The sequence below is a fragment of the Meriones unguiculatus genome, chromosome 3 (assembly GCF_030254825.1).
Source record: "Meriones unguiculatus strain TT.TT164.6M chromosome 3, Bangor_MerUng_6.1, whole genome shotgun sequence".
NCBI lineage: Eukaryota > Metazoa > Chordata > Mammalia > Rodentia > Muridae > Meriones > Meriones unguiculatus.
In genome coordinates this window covers 175,834,010-175,853,980 of record NC_083351.1, presented here as the reverse complement: position 1 = coordinate 175,853,980, position 19,971 = coordinate 175,834,010, and the positions used below count along the sequence as shown (strand labels likewise).

Sequence of the window (19,971 nt, the reverse complement as noted above, 5' to 3'; positions counted from 1 at the left end):
GTTGTATGTCTAATATCCACTTATAAGTGAGTATATACCATGTGTGTCTTTCTGCTTCTGGGATAGCTCACTCAGGATGATCTTTTCTAGTTCCCACCATTTTTCTGCAAATTACATTATTTCCCTTGTTTTTTATTTTTTTATTTTTATTTTTATTAATTACAGTTTATTCACTTTGTATTCCCCCTGTACCTCCTCCATCCTCCCCTCCCAATCCCACCCTCCCTCTTCCCTACCCATGTCCCTTTCCCAGTCCACTGATAAGGGAGGTCCTCTTCCCCTTCCCTCTGATCCTAGTCTATCAGGTCTCATCAGGAGGGGTTGTATTGTCTTTTTCTGTGGCCTGGCAAGGATGCTCCCCCCTCAGGGGAAGGTGATCAACGAGCAGGTCAATCAGTTCATGTCAGAGGCAGTCCCTCTTCCCATTACTATGGAGCCCACTTGGACACTGAACTACCATCAGCTACCTCTGTGCAGGGGTTTCAGGCCATTTCCATGAGTGGTCCTTGGCTGGAGTATCAGTTTCAGAAAAGACCCCTGTACCCAGACTTTTCGGATCTGTTGCTCTCCTTGTGGAGCTCCTGTCATCTCCAGATCTTAGTATCTCCCACTTCTTTCATAAGATTCCCTGCACTCTGTCCAAAGTTTGGCTGAGTCTCAGCATCTGCCTCGATACCTTGCAGGGTAGAGCCTTTCAGAGGCCCTCTGTGGTAGGCTCCTGTCCTGTTCCCTGTTTTCTCCCTCCTCTGATGTCCATACTCTTTGCCTTCCTAAATTGGGATTGAGCATCTTAGCCAGAGTCCTCCTTCCTAATTAGCATCCTTATGTGTACAAGTTTTAGTATGTTTATCCAATATTATATGTCTAATATCCACTTATAAGTGAGTATATACCATGTGTGTCTTTCTGCTTCTGGGATACCTCTCTCAGGATGATCCTTTCCAGTTCCCACAATTTACCTGCAAATTTCATGATTTCCTTGTTTTTTATCGCTGAGTAATGTTCCATTGTGTAGATGTACCACAATTTCTGTATCCATTCCTCAACTGAGGGGCATCTGGGCTGTTTCCAGCTTCTGGCTATTACAAATAAAGCTGCTACAAACATGATTGAGCAGATGTCCTTAGTGTATACTTCAGCATCTTTTGGATATATGCCTAGGAATGGTACAGCTGGATCTTGAGGAAGCGCTATTCCTAATTGTCTAAGAAAGCACCAGATTGATTTCCAGAGTGGCTGTATAAGTTTACATTCCCACCAGCAGTGGAGGAGGGTTCCCCTTTCTCCACAACCTCTCCAGCATGTGTTGTCACTTGAGTTTTTTATCTTAGCCATTCTGATGGCTATAAGGTGAAGTCTCAGGGTCGTTTTGATTTGCATTTCCCTAATGGCTAATGACATTGAGCATTTCTTTAAGTGTTTCTCTGCCATTCAATATTCCCCCTATTGAGAATTCTCTGTTTAGCTCTGTACCCCATTTTTTAACTGAATTACTTGGTTTGTTGCTGTTTAACTTCTTGGTTCTTTATATTCTCTGGATATTAGGCCTCTGTTGGATATAAGGTTGGAGAAGATTCTTTCCCAACTGGTAAGCTGTCATTTTCTTTTGATGACAGTGTCCTTTGCTTTACAGAAGCTTTTCAGTTTCATGAGGTCCCATTTATTGATCGTTGCTCTTAGAGCCTGTGCTGTTGGTGTTCTGTTCAGGAAGTTGTCTCCTGTACCAATGAGTTCTAGGCTCTTCTCCACTTTTTCTTCTAACAGGTTTAGTGTGTCTGGTTTTATGTTGAAGTCTTTGATCCACATGGGCTTTAGTTTTGTATAGGGTGATAAGTATGGATCTATTTGCATTTGTCTACATGTAGATATCAGGTTGGACTAGCACCATTTGTTGAAGATGCTATCTTTTTTCCAGGAACCCCTACAGCTGACAAACACCTTCAGCAAAGTGGCTGGATACAAAATTAACTCAAAAACAAACAAACAAACAAAAAAGAGTAGCTCTCCTGTATACAGAAGACAATGGGCTGAGAAAGAAATTAGGGAAACAACACCCTTCACAATAGCCACAAATGACATAAAGTACCTTGGTGTAACTCTAACCAAGCAAGTCAAATACTTGTATGAAAAACATTTCCAGTCTCTGAAGAAAGAAATAGAAGAAGATATCAGAAGATGGAAAGATCGCCCATGCTCATGGTTTGGCAAGATTAACATAGTAAAAATGGCCATCTTACCAAAAGCAATCTACAGATTCAATGCAATCTCCATCAAATTACCAACACAATTCTTTACAGACCTGGAAAGAAAAATTCTCAACTTCATGTGCAATAACAAGAAACCCAGGATTGCTAAAACTATCCTCTACAAATAAAAGATCTTCTGGAGGTATCTCCATCCCTGATCTTAAGCTGTACTATAGAGCAACAGTAATAAAAACTGCATGGTACCGGCATCGAAACAGACTGGTGGATCAATGGAACTGAACAGAAGACCCAGAAATAAACCCCCAAACTTAGAGATACCTGATCTTTGACAAAGATGCCAAAACCATACAGTGGAAAAAAAGATAGTGAGGGACCACCTGGGAATGAGAAAAACAACTGTGATTCTTTGAATTGAAGCCAGGTGCAGAGAGCTCTTGAAGGGCGGGTGAACTGTTCTGAGAAACAACCAGCTGTGAACCATCTACAACCAGCTGTAAACCATAGAGCAAAGTGACCTGATTTTCAGGTATAAAAACCCTGTGCTTTGCATGTTCGGGTAGTCTCCTGTCTTTGGAGGGGCGACCCTATCTCGATAGCAATAAAACCTTTTGTTTTTGCATCGAGTTGTGGTCTGTGAGAGTTCTTGGGAAGGGCGTGATCCTGAGCTCCTGAGCAGTGAGACTCCAGGTCTTACAATAGCATCTTCAACAAATGGTGCTGGTCTAACTGGATATCTACATGTAGAAAAATGCAAATAGATCCATACTTATCACCCTACACAAAACCAAAGCCCAAGTGGATCAAAGACCTCAACATAAAACCAGACACATTAAAACTGTTAAAAGAAAAAGTGGAGAAGAGCCTAGAACTCATTAGTACAGGAGACAACTTCCTGAACAGAACACCAACAGCACAGGCTCTAAGAGCAACAATCAATAAATGGGATCTCATGAAACTGAAAAGCTTCTGTAAAGCAAAGGACACCATCATCAAAACAAAACGACTGCCTACAGATTGGGAAAGAATCTTCACCAACCCTTTATCTGACAGAGGACTCATATCCAGTATATATAAAGAATTAAAGAAGCTGAAAAGCAGCAAACCAAGTAATCCAATTTAAAAATGGGGAACAGAGCTAAACAGAGATTTCTCTGTAGAGGAATATAGCATAACAGAGAAACACTTAAAGAAATGCTCAATGCCATTAGCCATTAGGGAAATGCAAATCAAAACGACCCTGAGACTTCACTTTACAGCCATCAGAATGGCTAAGATAAAAAACTCAAGTGACAACACATGCTGGAGAGGATGTGGAGAAAGGGGAACCCTCCTCCATTGCTGGTGGGAATGTAAACTTATAGCCATTAAGTCATTATAGTCATTATAATCATTAGCCATTACAGTCATTAGCCATTAAGGAAATACAAATCAAAACGACCCTGAGACTTCACCTTACAGCCATCAGAATGGCTAAGATCAAAAACTCAAGTGACAACACATGCTGGAGAGGTTGTAGAGAAAGGGGAACCCTCCTCTACTGCTGGTGGGAATGTAAACTTATACAACCACTCTGGAAATCAATCTGGTGCTTTCTCAGACAACAAGGAATAGCGCTTCCTCAAGATCCAGCCATACCACTCCTAGGCATATATCCAAAAGATACTCAAGTACACAATAAGGACATTTGCTCAACCATGTTTGTAGCAGCTTTATTTGTAATAGCCAGAAGCTGGAAACAGCCCAGATGCCCCTCAACTGAAGAATGGATGCAAAAATTGTGGTACATCTACACAATGGATTATTACCCAGCAATGAAAAATAAGGAAATCATGAAATTTGCAGGTAAATGGTGGGAACTGGAAAGGATCATCCTGAGTGAGCTGTCCCAGAAGCAGAAAGACACACATGGCATATACTCACTCATATAGACATATAATATAGAATAAACCTACTAAAATCTGTACATCTAAAGAAACTAATCAAGAGAGAGGACCCTGACTAAAATGCTCAATCCCCATCCCGAAAGGCAAAGAGGATGGACTTCAGAAGAAGAATAAAACAGGAAACAAGCTAGGAACCTGCCACAAAGGGCCTCTGAAAGGCTCTGCCCTCCAGACTATCAAAGCAGATGCTGAAACTTATGGCCAACTGTTGGGCAGAGTGCATGGAATCATATGTAAGAAGTGTGAAATAGTAAGATCTGGAGAGGACAGGAAGTCCATAAGGAGAGCAACAGAACCAGAAAACACAGGGGTCTTCCCAGAGACTCATATTCCAACCAAGTGCCATGCATGGAGATAAACTAGAACCCCTGCACAGATGTAGCCCATGGCAGTTTAGTGTCCAAGAGGGTTACATAGTAAAGGGAAGAGGGACTGCCTCTGACATAATCTGATTGGGCTGCTCTTTGATCACCTCCCCCGAGGGGGGAGCTGCCTTACCAGGCCACAGAAGATGACAATGCAGCCACTCCTGATGAGATTTGATAGACTAAGATCAGAAGGAAGAAGAGGAGGACCTCCCCTATCATGGACTTGGGGAGAGGCATGTGCGAAGAAGGGGGAGGGAGGGTGAGATCAGGCGGGGAGGAGGGAAGGGCTTATGGGGGGATACAAAGTGAATAAAGTCTAATTAATAAAACTTGAAAAAAAACCAAAGTATGTATTGCATATAAAATAAATAATTGTATATTAAATAAACTTTAATAAAGTATACAATAAAAAAAGAAACACAGAATCACTAAAACAATCCTCTACAATAAAAGATCTTCTAGAGGTGTCTCCATCCCTAGTCTCAAGCTGTACTATAGGGCAACAGTAATAAAAACTGGTATAGAAACAGGCTGGTGGATCGACAGAATTGAATAGAAGACCCAGAAATAAACCCACACACTTATGGACACCTAATTTTTGACAAAGAAGCCAAAATCATACAATGGAAAAAAGATGGCATCTCCATTCGATCATTTTCATTCAAATATTTCAGGATTTAAAGATTTATTAAAGAATCCTGTTTAAGGGCTGAAGAGATGGCTCAGAGGTTAAGAATACTATTTAAGAAAGAAAGAGAGAGAGAAAGAAAGGAAAGAAGGACTAATCTTGTTACTCAGGAGTCTGATATTGATCAAGAGTTGAAGGCCAGCCTGAGCTACATTGTGAACTTGAAGCAAGCCAGGGAGAGAAAAGTACAGGGGAGATTCCAATTTTACCTAATGATGGTGCTCATCCTTCACATCGGAAGGGTACTGTTAAATTCTAACTCTACATTGACCTCTGAAAGGGCTGTGATTTAGGAATTACTGTTCCTTTGGGTACACTGCACTTTTTCTATCTATCTATCTATCTATCTATCTATCTATCTATCTATCTATCTATCTTTGGTTTTTCAAAACAGGGTTTCTTTATATAGTCCTGGCTGTCCTGGACTCACTTTGTAGACCAGGCTGGCCTCGAACTCATGGCAAGAGGCCTGCCTCTGCCTCCCTACTGCTGGGATTAAATGCGTGCACCACCACACCCCGCCCGAGTACATTACATTTTTACTCTCGGGTTGGTTGGTTCCATCAGTTCCAGAGCTGTGTGGTTGCTCCTCCGTTCCGGCTGGCCAGAACAGTAAATGAAGGGGCATCTTGGCAGACTGTGGTAAGGAGTGCTCTTTTTACTTACTTAATTCAGAACAGGTCACTGAAGGACGCTCAGTAGAATGATGATATTAGCACAAAGCTGTTTGCTGGTTCACACTAATGTTATTACCATAAAGAGATGCAAGGATAATTTGGGTAATTTGTGGCTGTGTGAAAACTATCAAACACTAAAGGGTATGTGTACTGGTGAGCAAATGAAAATTGCTCTGACCGCAGCTGTGGAAAATGCACACGCTTGCAGAGTGTGCAAGAGGCCAAACTGTGTCTGCCAATGGGTAAACCCCATCAGCGACCTTCTGAATCTCAATATGCTCTTTCCCCCATGGCGCCCTGGTTAGTCTGCTCATGTTTGAGGCGCAAAGTAAACACAGTCTGTTGCCAGAGAGAAACTCTCACCGCTGCCCTGAGCTGAGCACACCGACAGTTTCTAGGAAATGGTGGGCAGAGTTCTCCATCTTTCTTCTCGAAGGGCAAATTATCAACCCCAAAAGCAATCCATTCTTGGGGGAACAGGATGTCTTGGCCTGAGCTTCTCCTTTGTGTCTTCCCTGTGTGTGTGTCTTTTCGTTCTCTGATGGTCTGGGACTTTCTCACCATCCCCTTAGTAAGGCAGGAGCAGAGGGCACAGAGCAGAGCCACTCGCATCCCTCAGGCCTCACTTAGAAAGTGATGGGAAAATCATCCTTTGAAGACCAGGCGCATTTTCCCCAACTTGCACTTTCAAAGCGCAGAAGAATATAAACCTCTTCCGTGGTATGCCCCAAGCCTCCGGGATGGGGTAGAGCAAATGCAGCGGCAGGAATAATAAAGTGACAGTGGCTGTTTTCCACCTTCCCCCGTGCTCCCCAGGCTTCCTTCCCCTTCAGAACATCCAGGTCTCCAGGCCCAAGGTTCACAGAGGCCAGACTGGGTTACACAGAGGATGGAGGCATTGCCTTTCATGTCAGCTGCAGGACACAGGGCCTCTGAGCAGCCGCTTCATGTATATTCAATTGCTTAAAATAATAATCATGAGCCGTGTTGAAAGGTGGCAGGCAGGCTTTCCGACCGTGGGTGCTGTAGTCGGAAGCTGCTGCTCTGGCTGTGACGTCTTCTGTGTCCTGTGTTGTGCTACTGCTGTCACCTGCTTAAATTCTGCCGCCCCTCTGTTGAGACCTTCTTCAGTTCTTGCCATGCTTAACTGTGGCTCCTCTGTTAACACCTGCTGTAGCCCTTAGCATACTGGAAGCCATTGTTCTTGCCTCCAAGTATGTCTCTGTGGTTGCATTTCTCAAAATTGTGTGCTTTGTTACCTGGACACTCTATGAAGTCTCCAACTGCCAAGCAGATCAAATTAAAGGTCAGTTAGAAACCCTTTGTCTAGCTGGCCAAAATGATGTTGCTTTCTGCACCTGGATACCTGGTCAGGAGTTGGGTACCTGGCTGTTACCTAGTTGTGGTTTCCTGCACCTGGCTACAGTTTTGTTATTTAGTTGTTACCTGGTCACAGTTTTTGTTTGTTTGTTTTTGTTGTTGTTGTTGTTTGCTTGTTTTTGTATAAAAAACCTGTTTTAGGAGGAGACCAGTCATAGTCTGGCTCCCGAGTCCAGGTTGTGGCCCTGGCCCGTCAGTTCCTGTTTAGCATTTAATAATCATCTGTTGAGCTTAGAGTGGCTATTCCTGAACCCCTAACAGAACAAGAGCAGAGGGAGACCCTTAATACATTTAAATGGTGATTTATCTTGACAATGGAGCCAATTCTGATTTAAATATATATAAACAATAAACAAGGAAAACTCAGAGAAGTTCTACTGTAACTAAGCCTCAAATAGGTAGTTTCTTAAAAAAAAAAAACTCGGATTTTGTTCTGCTGACTGGTTGTGTCTTAAATGTTTTCTTGTGAGAACCAATGACGTATGTGTGCCAGGTTCCCAAATGCTGCACCTGTTAGCTCCGTGTCTGCAGTATCAAGCAGGCCTACGCCATCTGGTCAGGGGTGCATTAGGGGTGGGAGGGGTAGGAAGTTGTCCAATCCATCAAAGCCCCTCCAGGGGGCTGCAGGCCCAGAACCACCATTTTTAAATACGTACAACGGGAAAGAAGCAAGTTGTTTACACCCTCATCTCGGTTTCCCACACTCACTCACAACAGCAAGATCTACCAGCTGTGTGTGAATGATCTCAGTTTAAAGTTCCACCTGTGACCTTAGTTCTTGATGGAAATGTTTTATTTATTTATCTATCTATCTATTTATGTATATATTTATTTTTTATTTATTTTTGCCTACCATGAATACATCATAATTGTTGGCTATTCACACTGACTTAATATGCTCCCTTTGTATACTCTGCAAAATTTGTAATCCCTCAAGACAGGAAAGAAGCCAGGTACCTGCCTGAGGAGATCCAGCAGCCAGACCCCTCTCCAAGACCTCCCTAACTGTCAGAACAGTGTTTCTACCTTCTGTAATTGCCACAAAGGTCATCTCCAGTCCCTCAATAGGACCCTTCTCAGATTATGCTAAATTTAGATGAAGAGTCTGAACAAGATCCCACCAATCCCTAACAGGAAAGCCCACCAATATCTGAGCTCCCCAAAGCTCGGGACTTGAAATCTCACCAATCCCCACCCTGAAAACCTCTGCCTGGAAAGCTCCACCCCCTAAGAAATCCCACATAAAAGCAGTGTCCACTCAGGTCCCTGCTGTTTTCTCCCAGAAGCAGAGGCAGCTGCTGCTGGATTCATCCCTCCATACCCTGGACCCTCCCAATAAACCTGTCTTATGAGATTTGCTGCCTGCTGTGACTCTATCACTGGAAGACGCCAGGAAGCAATGAAGAGAAGCAGCAAAGATGTGGAGCAGGGCTGACGCTCCTGGGTGCCTCAGCTCAGCTGGGGATGCCCTCCCCTGGGCGCTGCGGCACCTCTGCTGAGAAGGCTTCCTCTCAGAGCTGTGTGGTTCCTGGGTCCCAGGACACCCTTTCATCCAAGCAGGAAGGCCAACAGTAATAATCAAAGGCAGCGTAATAACTAAGCACACAATTCTTCTGGGAATTATTATCTTTATTACAAAACGAATACTTTCTCATGAGGTAACACTTAAATGTTGCTTGAAAAAAAAACCACCAATAACAACAACAACAAAAAATAAACAGTCCCATTTACAGAATTTTGCTATGTGCAAAACATGTAAAGGACTCAGGGTATGGTTTTTGCCCTGAAGACAGATAATCTGGAAAAAAATAAAGCTATACATCACTGTTTTTAAATTATTTATCCTCCCACCTCCCAACCAAATTATCCACGTCAGCGTCAGAGAGTCAGTGAGGCCGTGTGAACAAAAGCACGAAATGGTTAAATTAATTGGAAAGGCCGTTTATCTTGGATTGTGCCATAGTTTGAGAATGCTTTTTACACAGTAAATATTTGATTGTGTAAGAGTGAATGCTGTTTATCTCGAGAATAGGTAGAATTACATTGTCTGCAACGGAGAAACTGTGTAACCCTCCAACTCCAGGCTTTGCTACCCGAACTTCTAACTCTCCAGAGCCAAGCTGGTAGCTCCCTGCCTCGCTCCTCTGTCCACACCCAAGTTGCCACCCGGGCTCCCATCATTTGAATCCCCCAGCGGTTTAGATTTGCATGTCTCAAGCTCCGAGGGAGCAAGCTCAGCCTAAGGCACCCCCAGGCCAGCTGTGCCTCTTCCTTAACGGAACCTCAGAGCTGCGGGGTTACTGAGCAGGGGCCTATTTCATGTGTGAAGCTGCTGTGCACGATTCCCGCCTCCCTCTCACTGCGTGTGCCCTGACACCATTTCACAGACTTAAACCGTCCAGGGAGTGGGCGAAACCCTAGAAAACAGTGTCGTTCGTGCCCAGCAGCCCCTCACAGAAAGAAAAGGCCCGGGTTTTACTTCTGGCCAAAGCATCAATAAATTACAGTTGTGGTGAACCCCCTGCCCCTGGGACCCCCGTGAGAGACGTCCTTAGACACCCCAGCGCTAGTAGCCGTCTTGGCAATCGTTGTCGTCCTGGTCCCCGACGGGCTTGTTGTGGTAAGCGTCAACTGTCAGTTTCCTGGTGTCGGTGTCCATGTTCTTGGGGCCGCCGTCCTCCTCGCTGCTGGAGGTGCTCTCCGCGGAGCTGCTCTCCTCCCTGGACGGGCTGCTGTCCTGGCTGTCGCTGTCGCCCTGCTCCTCGGAGCGGCTGTCCTGCTCCGACCTGCTCTCCTGGCTCTGGGACTGCAGGCTCTCCTCCGACAGGCCCAGGCTCTCGCTGGACTCGCTGTCCGCCTGCTCCTCCTCAGTGGACTGGCTCTCCGAGCTGGACAGTGCGTCCGGGCCGTCCTCCTCCTCGCTGGACGAGCTGTCCCCTCCTGCCTGGCTCGTGTTGTCCGGATTGTCTCCCCGGGACTCGCCGGCTGCCCCTTCCTGAGACTCGCTGCTGCTCTCCTGGGACTCGCTGCTGGGGCCTTGTCCCTCATCCTCCTGGGACTGGCTCTCTGCTGTGTCCTCCTGGGACTGGCTCTCCGCTGTGTCCTCCTGGGACTGGCTCTCTGCTGTGTCCTCCTGCGACTGGCTCTCTGCTGTGTCCTCCTGGGACTGGCTCTCCGCTGTGTCCTCCTGGGACTGAGTCTCCGCTGTGTCCTCCTGGGACTGGCTCCTGCTCTCCTTCTGGTCCTCTGCGGAGTCACTCTGGGTCTCCGTGCTGTCGCTGGCCGCGAGCTCGCCCCCGTGGTCCTCCTCGGAAGGCCTGCCGTCCCCCGGAGATGCTCCGGACCTGAGCCCCGCACTGCTCGTTCTGGGGCGGCCCCGCTCGCTGGCGAAGCCATCGGGGTCGTCGCTCAGCATCCCCTCGTCGTCGAACTCCGAGCCGTCCCCGTGGCTGCTGTCCCCCTCGCTGCCCCCTCCGACCCGCCGTTCCTCGCTCCCGCTGTCCCCTTCCTCGGCGGCGCCCTGCTCGCTGCTGTCACTGCTGCGCGAATCTGGAGAGATGCCGTCTCCACCGGACTGCGTGCTGTCTGCAGACTCCTCATCATCACCATCCAGTCCCGAGTGGCCTCCCCTCGCTCCTCCTTCAGGACCCGGGCCGTCTTCCCCGTCACCAAAGGTGTCGTCGCCGCTGTCGTCTTCGTCGTCCTCCTTGTCAGCGTCCGTCCCCGCGCTCAGGGAGGGACCACCCGCCGCTCTGTACTGGCCTCCGTCGGGGCCCAGGTCCGCTGACTCCGAGCTGTCGGACTGCTGCTCATCATTGGCCTGAAGTCAAAGAAAACAGCGAGGGTCGGCGTCGGGGAGGATGAGGAGGGAACTATCTAGAGACAGTACCAGCTCTTTCTGCTTTTCCTCGCCATGCCCCTGCATCTCTCAGAACTTCAATGAGAAGGACACGCAGGCTAAACTGAAACGTAATCTTTCTTCCATTCAATTCATTCATTCATCCATTCATCCATTCATCCATTCATCCATTCATCCATTCATTCATTCATTCATCCATTCATTCATTTATTTGAGACAGTGTTTTTATCCTGTAGCCTGTGCCGACCTTGAACTCACCACGTAGCCCAGGCTGGACTTGAACTTACAGTGAGATCCTCTTGCCTCGGCCGCTTGAGTGCTGAATGATGGGCATGAGCCATCATTCCTAGCTGCTGGCATATTTCTCCGTGCTGAGACCCTACCCTGCCTTGTTAAGCGTCCACCAAATCCGTCTCAAGCAGTGCTTTCTGCCCCACCCACCCCCCGGGGGAAACTGGACCCTGAGTCTGTAAATCACAAACCCTCCCCTAAAGACTCGTTTTCCCACATGCTGTGATTTTACACTTCTCTAATACTCTCGAATATGGTGACTATTTAGTAAATAGGAGCAATCAGGCTCGTGACTCAGCTCCCCCGTGTGGCCCTGACAGGAACAACGTGGCTCCGCACTTCAGAAAGGACCCGGTTCCTGCATTTGCGGGATCCCCACAGGACTGTTCGCTCATCATGGCTGCACAGAGCTAGGGAGGTCACTCCGTGGAGCAAGTGTGAGACCCTGGCTTTGATCCCCAATACACAGCACAGTAAACACACACACACACACAACTTCTAAATTAAAGATATTAGCCTTCTGCCTTTCTTACCCCCTAGGACTGCCTTAAAGGGACAGACACCCCTATGCAGCTGGTTTTAGCTGGTTTCACTACTTAACCAACACGGTCAGTGTGTGTGTGTGTGTTAATTGTTTTTCTCTTCTTGTTTGTCTTTTTTTAAGTAGGAGGGACATTTGGGGACACAATGTTTCAGATGATAAAAATGGAATGAACAGCATGTCCCCATTTGAATTCTCTTGTCTCATTTTTCCCTTTTTATTTTATGGGACTGTTTATCCTGCATAACCAATGGTTAGAAAATATTATATTTAGAACTGCAGCCAGGTAATTTAATCTCCCATCATTTCCCTTCAATTCCTAAGCAGCCAGAGACGCCGAGGAAGTGTGTTTAATTACCTGTTCCTCTGAGCTAACTTTACTTTCTTCTGATGACTCACTGTTCTGAAAGGGAGAAGAAAAATGTTTATTTTCCTTTTTGTAAATCCCAAAGAAAAACATGATACATATCACTTGCTCCGCATTTATATTCACTACTCTCAGAATGGGGAAAGGAGCACAGTAAAGTCACTTCATGAGACATTCACGATGAGAACAAATGAAATAGTTACCGTGGGTGGCGGTGGGGACTGAGCCAAATTGCCCTGTGTAGAAGGAAGAAAAGTGAGTTATTTCTTCAGAGTTAGGCTATGTTGCTGAAAAAAACATAGAAGAATTTCAGGTGATTTTTAAATGCCAGGGATAAGTATCATAATCCGATATCATGATAAAATGTCTAAAATCTAAGGCGAAATAAGTGACAACCTGAAATGTGTTGAAGTAGACATAGAAGATTACTATATTTCTTACACTTTGCCTGAATTTAACATGCTCTAGAGTTGGCGGCTCCTACAACTGAAAGAAAATGTGATACAGGACAACACTGGGGCTCAGAATCTGGAGCCAAGTATCAGTTAACCCACGGCTTTGGGTTTTCCTTTAAAACATCCGTCTTGTGTTAGCATGGACGGCCATATGCCCAGGAAATGCTTAAGGCTTGGCAGTCTGGAATGGCTGATCAATGGAAGGGTGGCCAACTCACTTATACATACATTAAGAAAATCACCAGGCACTGCTGTGAGAACAGATTCAGCCAATGGCATGGGAACCTCTTTGGTATTGTTCAATGTGACATAAATTAAAGAAATAATCTATTTTCAGTGTTTCCACCTCACAAAATTCAAGAAGAGACAAGACCAAATCGAGAAAGGAATGAAACTCCTGGTGGAGTCAGCAGAGGAGCCGACATCAAAGGTGGATGTTAAATAGAACTGTGACAGTCACAGCTGTGACTCCTTTCACCTTCCGGAGTCTCATCATCTGCAAAGCTGTGAGCATTGGCTCATAATCGCTGAGCAAACGCTGCCCCATCCCCCTTCTCCACCAGCTCTGCTCTTCTCCTTCACCTTAAACACAGAAGGAAGAGTCCTATGTGATGCGCCCAGGGCACTAAATAGAAGAGGACAGAGCTGTGCTGGCATGTACTCCATCACCCTTTCAAGGTGTGATGGAGTATCTCAGAGAAAAAAGCTGCAACTGTTTGTCTCTGCTCCAAGACCCAGCAAGCAAGCACAATGGCAAACTGCTCCAGTCTGCTATCCTTGGGATTAACAGCCAGAGGGTGTTTTTCATATGACTTGATATTTGACTTGAGAGCAGGGTGTGTCTCTAAGTCTCTATTTAAATGAGAGAGAAAATCTGCAGTGGATGCACTTAAATTAGCCAGCCAAAAGACAAGAGTTCATAATTTACCCTGCAGTGCTGATTCTCACCTGGGGCAGGGGCTGGACCCAACTCCAGGCTTCTGACTTAGTTTGCTAAGTTCCAAGGGCACTGGGCCCACTCTGCGTCATATGAAAAAGCCTCCAGTGAACAAAGTGCTCACACTTAGCACTTTCTTAGCCTTGACTCTGGTGCTGGGACTTAGGGCTTCCTTAGTCTTGACCTCTGGTACCAGTCTTGAGAACTGCAGGCCTCTTGGCCCTGGCTCCCTTCCGGGAGGGGTCTATCATACTGAGTAAAAATGCAGACCCTTCAGCCACCCTCATTTAAAGTCAGCCTCTAGAAGTTATTGACTATATAACCTGGACAGGCTACATTAATCTCCGTGCTTCCATTTCTGTTGATCAGTGGGAATAAAATCTGTCCTGCCCATTGCATTGGTAGGAAGCTGGGAAATAGGACACATACACAATACTTGAGCCTCTGCCTGGCAGCTGGTAAAGAGCGAGTGAGAGTCAGCACCCAGCAACCCACCATCATGACAAGGAGGCTAGTATCTCTTCGTCCTTCTTTCCTCGTCACTTGGAGCCCTGTGCCTTGTCTTGTAGCCCGCTCTTGTCTACACAGACTTCAAGTTCCAATCACTCAAGAACTGCTGGGTCACTGTAAGACACCTCCCTGCGCCCATCATTACAAGAATAAAGCCAGGAGTTTCCTTACCACACTACACTATGTGGGAACTGATGCACTGGTTTATCTCATCAACTCAAACACCATAGTTCTTCCTACCTAGAGCTTAGGTGTCTAGATACCAGTCACGTTCACCGCTGAGTCCTTAGATCATACAAACCACATATTAAAATTAAAATATTTCAGGATGTCTTATTTCTACCCACCATCCACTCTTCGGAGCTTTCGGATTCAGTGTTTTGATATCTGGCGACCTAGAAAGCAGAATATACTCCATCAGTCCACAGGGAAAGTCTCAAGGCAGCATTTCTCAACACTTCCCACACTGGGCGCAGGAACAGTTGCCTTTTAGCCTAGCTTAGGATCACCTGGTGGCCTTGCCAAAACTCAGCTGTCTGGGTCCATTCCTACAAAACTGGGTAGTAGATCTGAGGTAGGAGTCAAGAATGCAGATTTCTAATAAAGTCCTAATTAATGCTGAATCTGCAGCTCAGGGATGACGTTTGGAAGACCATTGCTACGAGGGAAAAGATTTCAGTCATAGCTGTATGAGTGGAAAAGAGCGGACTAAGAGATGACTTGGCTGGTGTATTAAAAAAAAAAAAAAAGCTTCCAATACAAAAGACTACTACAGTCATTTCTCACACTATTACATGGGCAGCTGGATGGTAGTCGTTGAAAACGACGCTGTTTCAGGGGTATAAGGGAGGTGTACTTACTGGGAGAGCACAGGCTAGCCCCCAAAGGAATATGACTAGGATAACCGCCTTCATATTTGGCTGTGATTCCTCTACCTGTAATGAAAGTCATAGATGTCTCAGTCAATGCAGAAATCAAGATGCTTTCATTTTCACATTTTTATAAAAAAAATCATAAATATGTTCCTTGATGAGTGAATGAATGAATGAATGAATGATATGTACTGCATCTGCGTGACGGAATAGCACTTGGCCATAGAATAGAACGAAGCACTGACATGTGCAGAGGTGCCTTGACAGCCTCATGCAGGCTGAAAAGACGCCAGGCCTAAGAGAGCACAGCTGTATGGTTCCACGCATGGAAATTGTCTAGAAGGGGCGCATGTTTAGACACAGAAAGCAGGCCTGCAGTTTTCGGGGCTTGGAAAGATGGGGTCATGGGAAGGGATGGTGGGAGGGCTTTTGTAGGTGGTGAAAATATCCTTAAGGGGATTCTGGTAAACGCAGTTCACGCTTGTGTAGTGAGTGTGTAGGTGCGTGTGTGTGCGTGTGCGCGCGTCTTCAGTCATCTTTATAATTAAAGTCAGACAGAAATAACCTGCTCTCGTGCTCTCTTGGCCCTCGAGCCTCGCGCTGTGGCAGGCTTTGCATTGCAGCCTCAGGAAGCTCTGAAGGCCTGCTGTGTTGCTGCCAGTCACACCATCGCCTGCTGATGCTGAGTTCACCCAGGTGCCATTCACAGCACCGAGGGACCCCAGAAGACGAGCGGTTTGGGGCACACTTGTGACTCACACCAAGAGAAAACAGGCCAAATCAAGCTGCACTTTTCACAGACTTTGTGATCCAGTGGCTTCAAGAATAATTAGTTCTTTATGTTGCCATAGGCCTACTCAATGGTGATGTAAAAAGTCATCAAAACAGTCTGAAGGGAAACAGTTTTCCTGCCGTGCTGAACCCTCACAGCTGCCCTGACAGACATACTTGATTGACGTTCACGTGTTTTAAGAAATTCTGCAAGTTCATTTCAAGCCACGTGTTCATTAGTTTCTTTCTTTACATATGAATGCATGCTATACAGTGAAAAGACATTAAAGCCGTAAATTTACAGCCCTTGCCATCTATTGGTATCATCTTGGAAATAAATAAAATAAATAATAAAAAAAAAAACTTCACTGTAATTTAACATACTGCATAGTTTTCATATTATATAAATTTATTTACATTCTTTACCTAATATCAGCTGAAAAGAACATATAATAAAACATTCAGCTGTACCTAAAATAAGTCTAATCCAAGAAATGTTGCTTCTTATAACCAAAACACTTTTAAGTTCTTAGATTCATTCTTTTTATAAGGTAAACCAACTTCCCAAATGCAATTTTCTCAAAATAACTATGCGTCAACAGCTTTGCTTGCAGAGGCAAAAGGGGAGTTATGCAAATTTCCCGCATTTCACAATTTCCCGATTTTACAATTTGAATAGACTTATAACTTCATAACTCAAATATCCTAGAAAACACCGGTGACTACTGAGTTTTCTTGCATTTAATTTCTCTATTATCTAATAACTGACAAGTGGAAAGATGCAATGTGCAGTTACGCTAAACCAAGTAAGGCTGTAGGTTTCCCCCAGGAAGGGTGTGGTGTGGTTCTCGCCCCTCAGGAGTGGAATGGCCTGCAGCCTAAGGAAGTCGCCCTAACTTGCTCAGGCTTCTGGTGGCACTATTCACATCCCGACCTAAAACAGTAATTTCCCAAATAGAAGACTGGGAGACCAAAACAAGACAACCCAGTGTCACAAGAGATCTGAGGTTGGCTGCCAGAGACCATAATCCCATTGCAGAAGGTCAAATCCTATATTGGGTTTTCAATTGGTATTTTTGTTGTGCCTTTGGTGTTTTTGTGAGGTATATTTCCAAGTGAAAATGCCAGACTTTTGTCAACCTCTTAGCCACTTTCTAAGAAAACACGTAAGCAGATGTGAGCTCAGGATCCAGATTACGAGGTTAACAAGGTAGCCGCAGGCCTGCAGAGCATGCGTCCAGGGCCATAGCTCTCCTTCAGTGGCTGGCTACAGGATCTCTGCATTTGTTACATGGGTGTAAGGGCAGCCAAGGGATGGAACTCAGCAACCATGACTTAAACTGCATCTGTTCGAAAGCCACTGTTCTAGAGACTCAGCAGTTCTGAATTGTTAGCCTGGAGTTGAAAAGACCGAGTCAGGCTCTGGAAAGGGACTGTGTTTCCATGTGTGTTCAAAGCTCTATGTTAAGTAAAGTAACTTGTTTTAGAAATGGTCCAAAGGAAGGAACTCACAGAATGAAAAGTCTACAGGATATTTTTTAAACCCTTGGGAAACAACAGCTTTATTTGCTTCTTATTGTTAACCTTATTGATAATACTAATGAACTATTTATTTATTTGTTTGTTTATTCATTTGTCATTAATAAACACTTGTTGAGAACAGCCTACATGCCAGGCACCATTCTAGGTGCTGAGATATAATACTTGTACTAGAAAAGCAATAGGTGTCATTAAGTGTTATTACTACAAGCAACTAATCAGCACCACCTTAATTTCTCCAACATTCCTCTTTGGAAATAGAGTGGAATTCTAAACTCTATTAGAATTCAAGGAACTAAATGAACAAATAAAAACTTCTGGTCTTTGCAGTAACTGTGCTTGTGTCTGGGACAATTCCTATCAACCTGATATTATACACCTTCATCCACAGTAAAATAACCACAAAGTGCCCCAAATACAGGTTATAAACACCCCTAAACATCAGAGGCACCCTGAGCTGCATCACCATTCGGTGAACAGTAGCCAGAGTAAATGACCGTCAGAAAATTTGTTCACGTGTTTGATATCAACAAGGGCTAGGGAGGACAGTCCGAGAGAGTGTCGGTTACTCAGAAACACGAGCTGGTCGCTGCTCTGGAAGAAGGCAGCTCACTCACTCCAGGCAGCCTCTTCCGGATGTCATGAGAAATGTGCGGCCTGACCACGCTCTGTGGTGGAGGACAGCCACGCCAGCTACTGATGAAATGAAGTCGATGAAGAGAGTGAAATCGTGTCTGATGGGATTATATGTATATGCATGTACATGCACACTCATATACATGTGTGTATAGCTGTGTATCTATATGTGCATCCCTGCATCTCAGAAAATGTCCTACGAGGCAACCGCACTCAGCATTTATTGCAGTGTATCTGCGTGCAAAGCACTATACTAACGTGAATGCCCGTCCACCCCCGTGCGAGCTGTAATCATCACGTGCTTGGCTCACCCCACTGATCTTGGCATCATCTTTCAGCTGCATACGCAATTCATCATGGCCACTGTTGTTCTCTAAGTGAACAAGGCCGGGGGGGCGTTTAATTTACCTGCCACCCTAGTTTAGAGCCTTCCGTGTATCCGTGTCTAAGAGAGCTACATGTCAAAGCTTTGTTTAATTAATTAACGCTGAACTCCAAGGGGACTGTCCCATCAGCCTCCTGTTTGGTAAACATCCTCTTTCAGACACAATTACACAGAGATCTAATTAGAGCATTGCCAGGAAAATACCTGGCCCCTTTGACCTAACATGTCATTTTAATGCCATTATCATTTTCTACTGTGACATGGACCACAAAAACAAAAGTAAGGCTTGGTTTTACTCAAAGCTCAGATCTCCCCATCTGCCTCTGGAAACCAATGCCCTGTAATATGTACGCATTTCGTAGTTTTCAAAGACCAAAGCAAAAGTTATTTTAGAGTTGAAGTGATGAAAATGCCTTACCCTGTCTAGCGCACAAGGTCGAAGCCAGGCTGAAGTTCTCACAGAGGATCTAGCTGCTGTCCAGCTGCTGCTCTGAGCGCGCCCTTGCTGGACAATGCAGAATTTAAACTCTGCTGCAGCTCCCCACGGCCAATCAGCCTCGGGCTGGCCGGACTGACATCACAGGTGTCACCGGGACCCCATACACCCACGCTTCCTCCACTGGGCGCGAGTAGGCTTTCTCTAAAAAGCTCCTGTGGTTCTCAAATGACTAGACTAGTTTCCATTAAATTGAAGATCTTCCGAAAGCTTTATTTTGCTTTCTAAATATATGTCATTCACATCCATGCACGCTTGTGACATTATAAACAATGGCGATGTCTCCTGCCCACTGACAGATCCCGGAAGACCAGGGATGGGAAAAGGAGAGTCAGAGAGGGGAAGAGACTTTTCTGTTGATGTATATTTCCAGGGAGAACATGAAGTAAGCTCCGAGAAGTCTAGATTTTCCTAAGTTGTCAGTGGGGAGAACAGAGGCTCCTATTTCTTCTCTTCCTCTTCTAACAGTCTCTACTGCCCACACTTTACCGGTCTATACAGACTCCAAATTCTCACAGACCTAAGGAAGTACCATTCACACAACTCCATGGGAATAAGAAATGTTGACGTTCCCTCCCTTCAGCAACTTTTATTTTTAACAACAACAATAAAGAATTTAATCCTCCATTATCCTCTGAAAGTACTTAGCACATTTTAGTAATTTTTTTGGACTCAGAACTGGATTGGAGGAGTACTAACGCTGTGGATCGCATCCAGAGAACTGTTGCCAACAGAATCTGCTCCGCTACCAAAAATGAAATGAAGAGAATGAATGCTGGCTGCTAGAATCTTTCTGCAGAGCTCACTGAAGTTGGCTGTGGGCTCTGGAAGTGGGTTTGGCACCTGCTCAGGAGCATACTCAAATAACAATAGCATACCGCTACATAAACACTCAAATGATACAATATGCAGCACGAGGCTTTAATTTCCCTAAGAGTAAGGATGCTTGTTTTGTTAACTGAAGTGTACACAATACCACAATGCCCCAAAGCCAGGGACAGGTCGTGGGTCATCGTAAGTACTCAGTAAATATTTTTTTTTTGAATGAA

General features: G+C 45.2%; 1 protein-coding gene across 2 annotated transcripts; it reads right to left on the bottom strand.

The window, feature by feature from the left end:
* Positions 1-8,882: 8,882 nt before the first annotated feature.
* Dmp1 (dentin matrix acidic phosphoprotein 1) lies at positions 8,883-18,916 on the bottom strand. 2 transcript variants are annotated; one of them, XM_060381062.1, is made up of 6 exons: positions 18,845-18,916; positions 15,084-15,158; positions 14,571-14,618; positions 12,525-12,557; positions 12,313-12,357; positions 8,883-11,083 (listed from the first exon to the last, which is right to left on the bottom strand). In XM_060381062.1, exons 2-6 carry the CDS (start codon positions 15,135-15,137, stop codon positions 9,830-9,832), a joined length of 1,434 nt encoding a protein of 477 aa, XP_060237045.1. In that variant the 5' UTR covers positions 15,138-15,158; positions 18,845-18,916; the 3' UTR covers positions 8,883-9,829. The 2 variants fall into 2 exon arrangements, with proteins under 2 accessions (XP_060237045.1, XP_060237046.1); XM_060381063.1 differs by lacking the exons at positions 12,313-12,357; positions 12,525-12,557; positions 14,571-14,618; positions 15,084-15,158; positions 18,845-18,916 and adding an exon at positions 11,410-11,606.
* Positions 18,917-19,971: the final 1,055 nt, after the last annotated feature.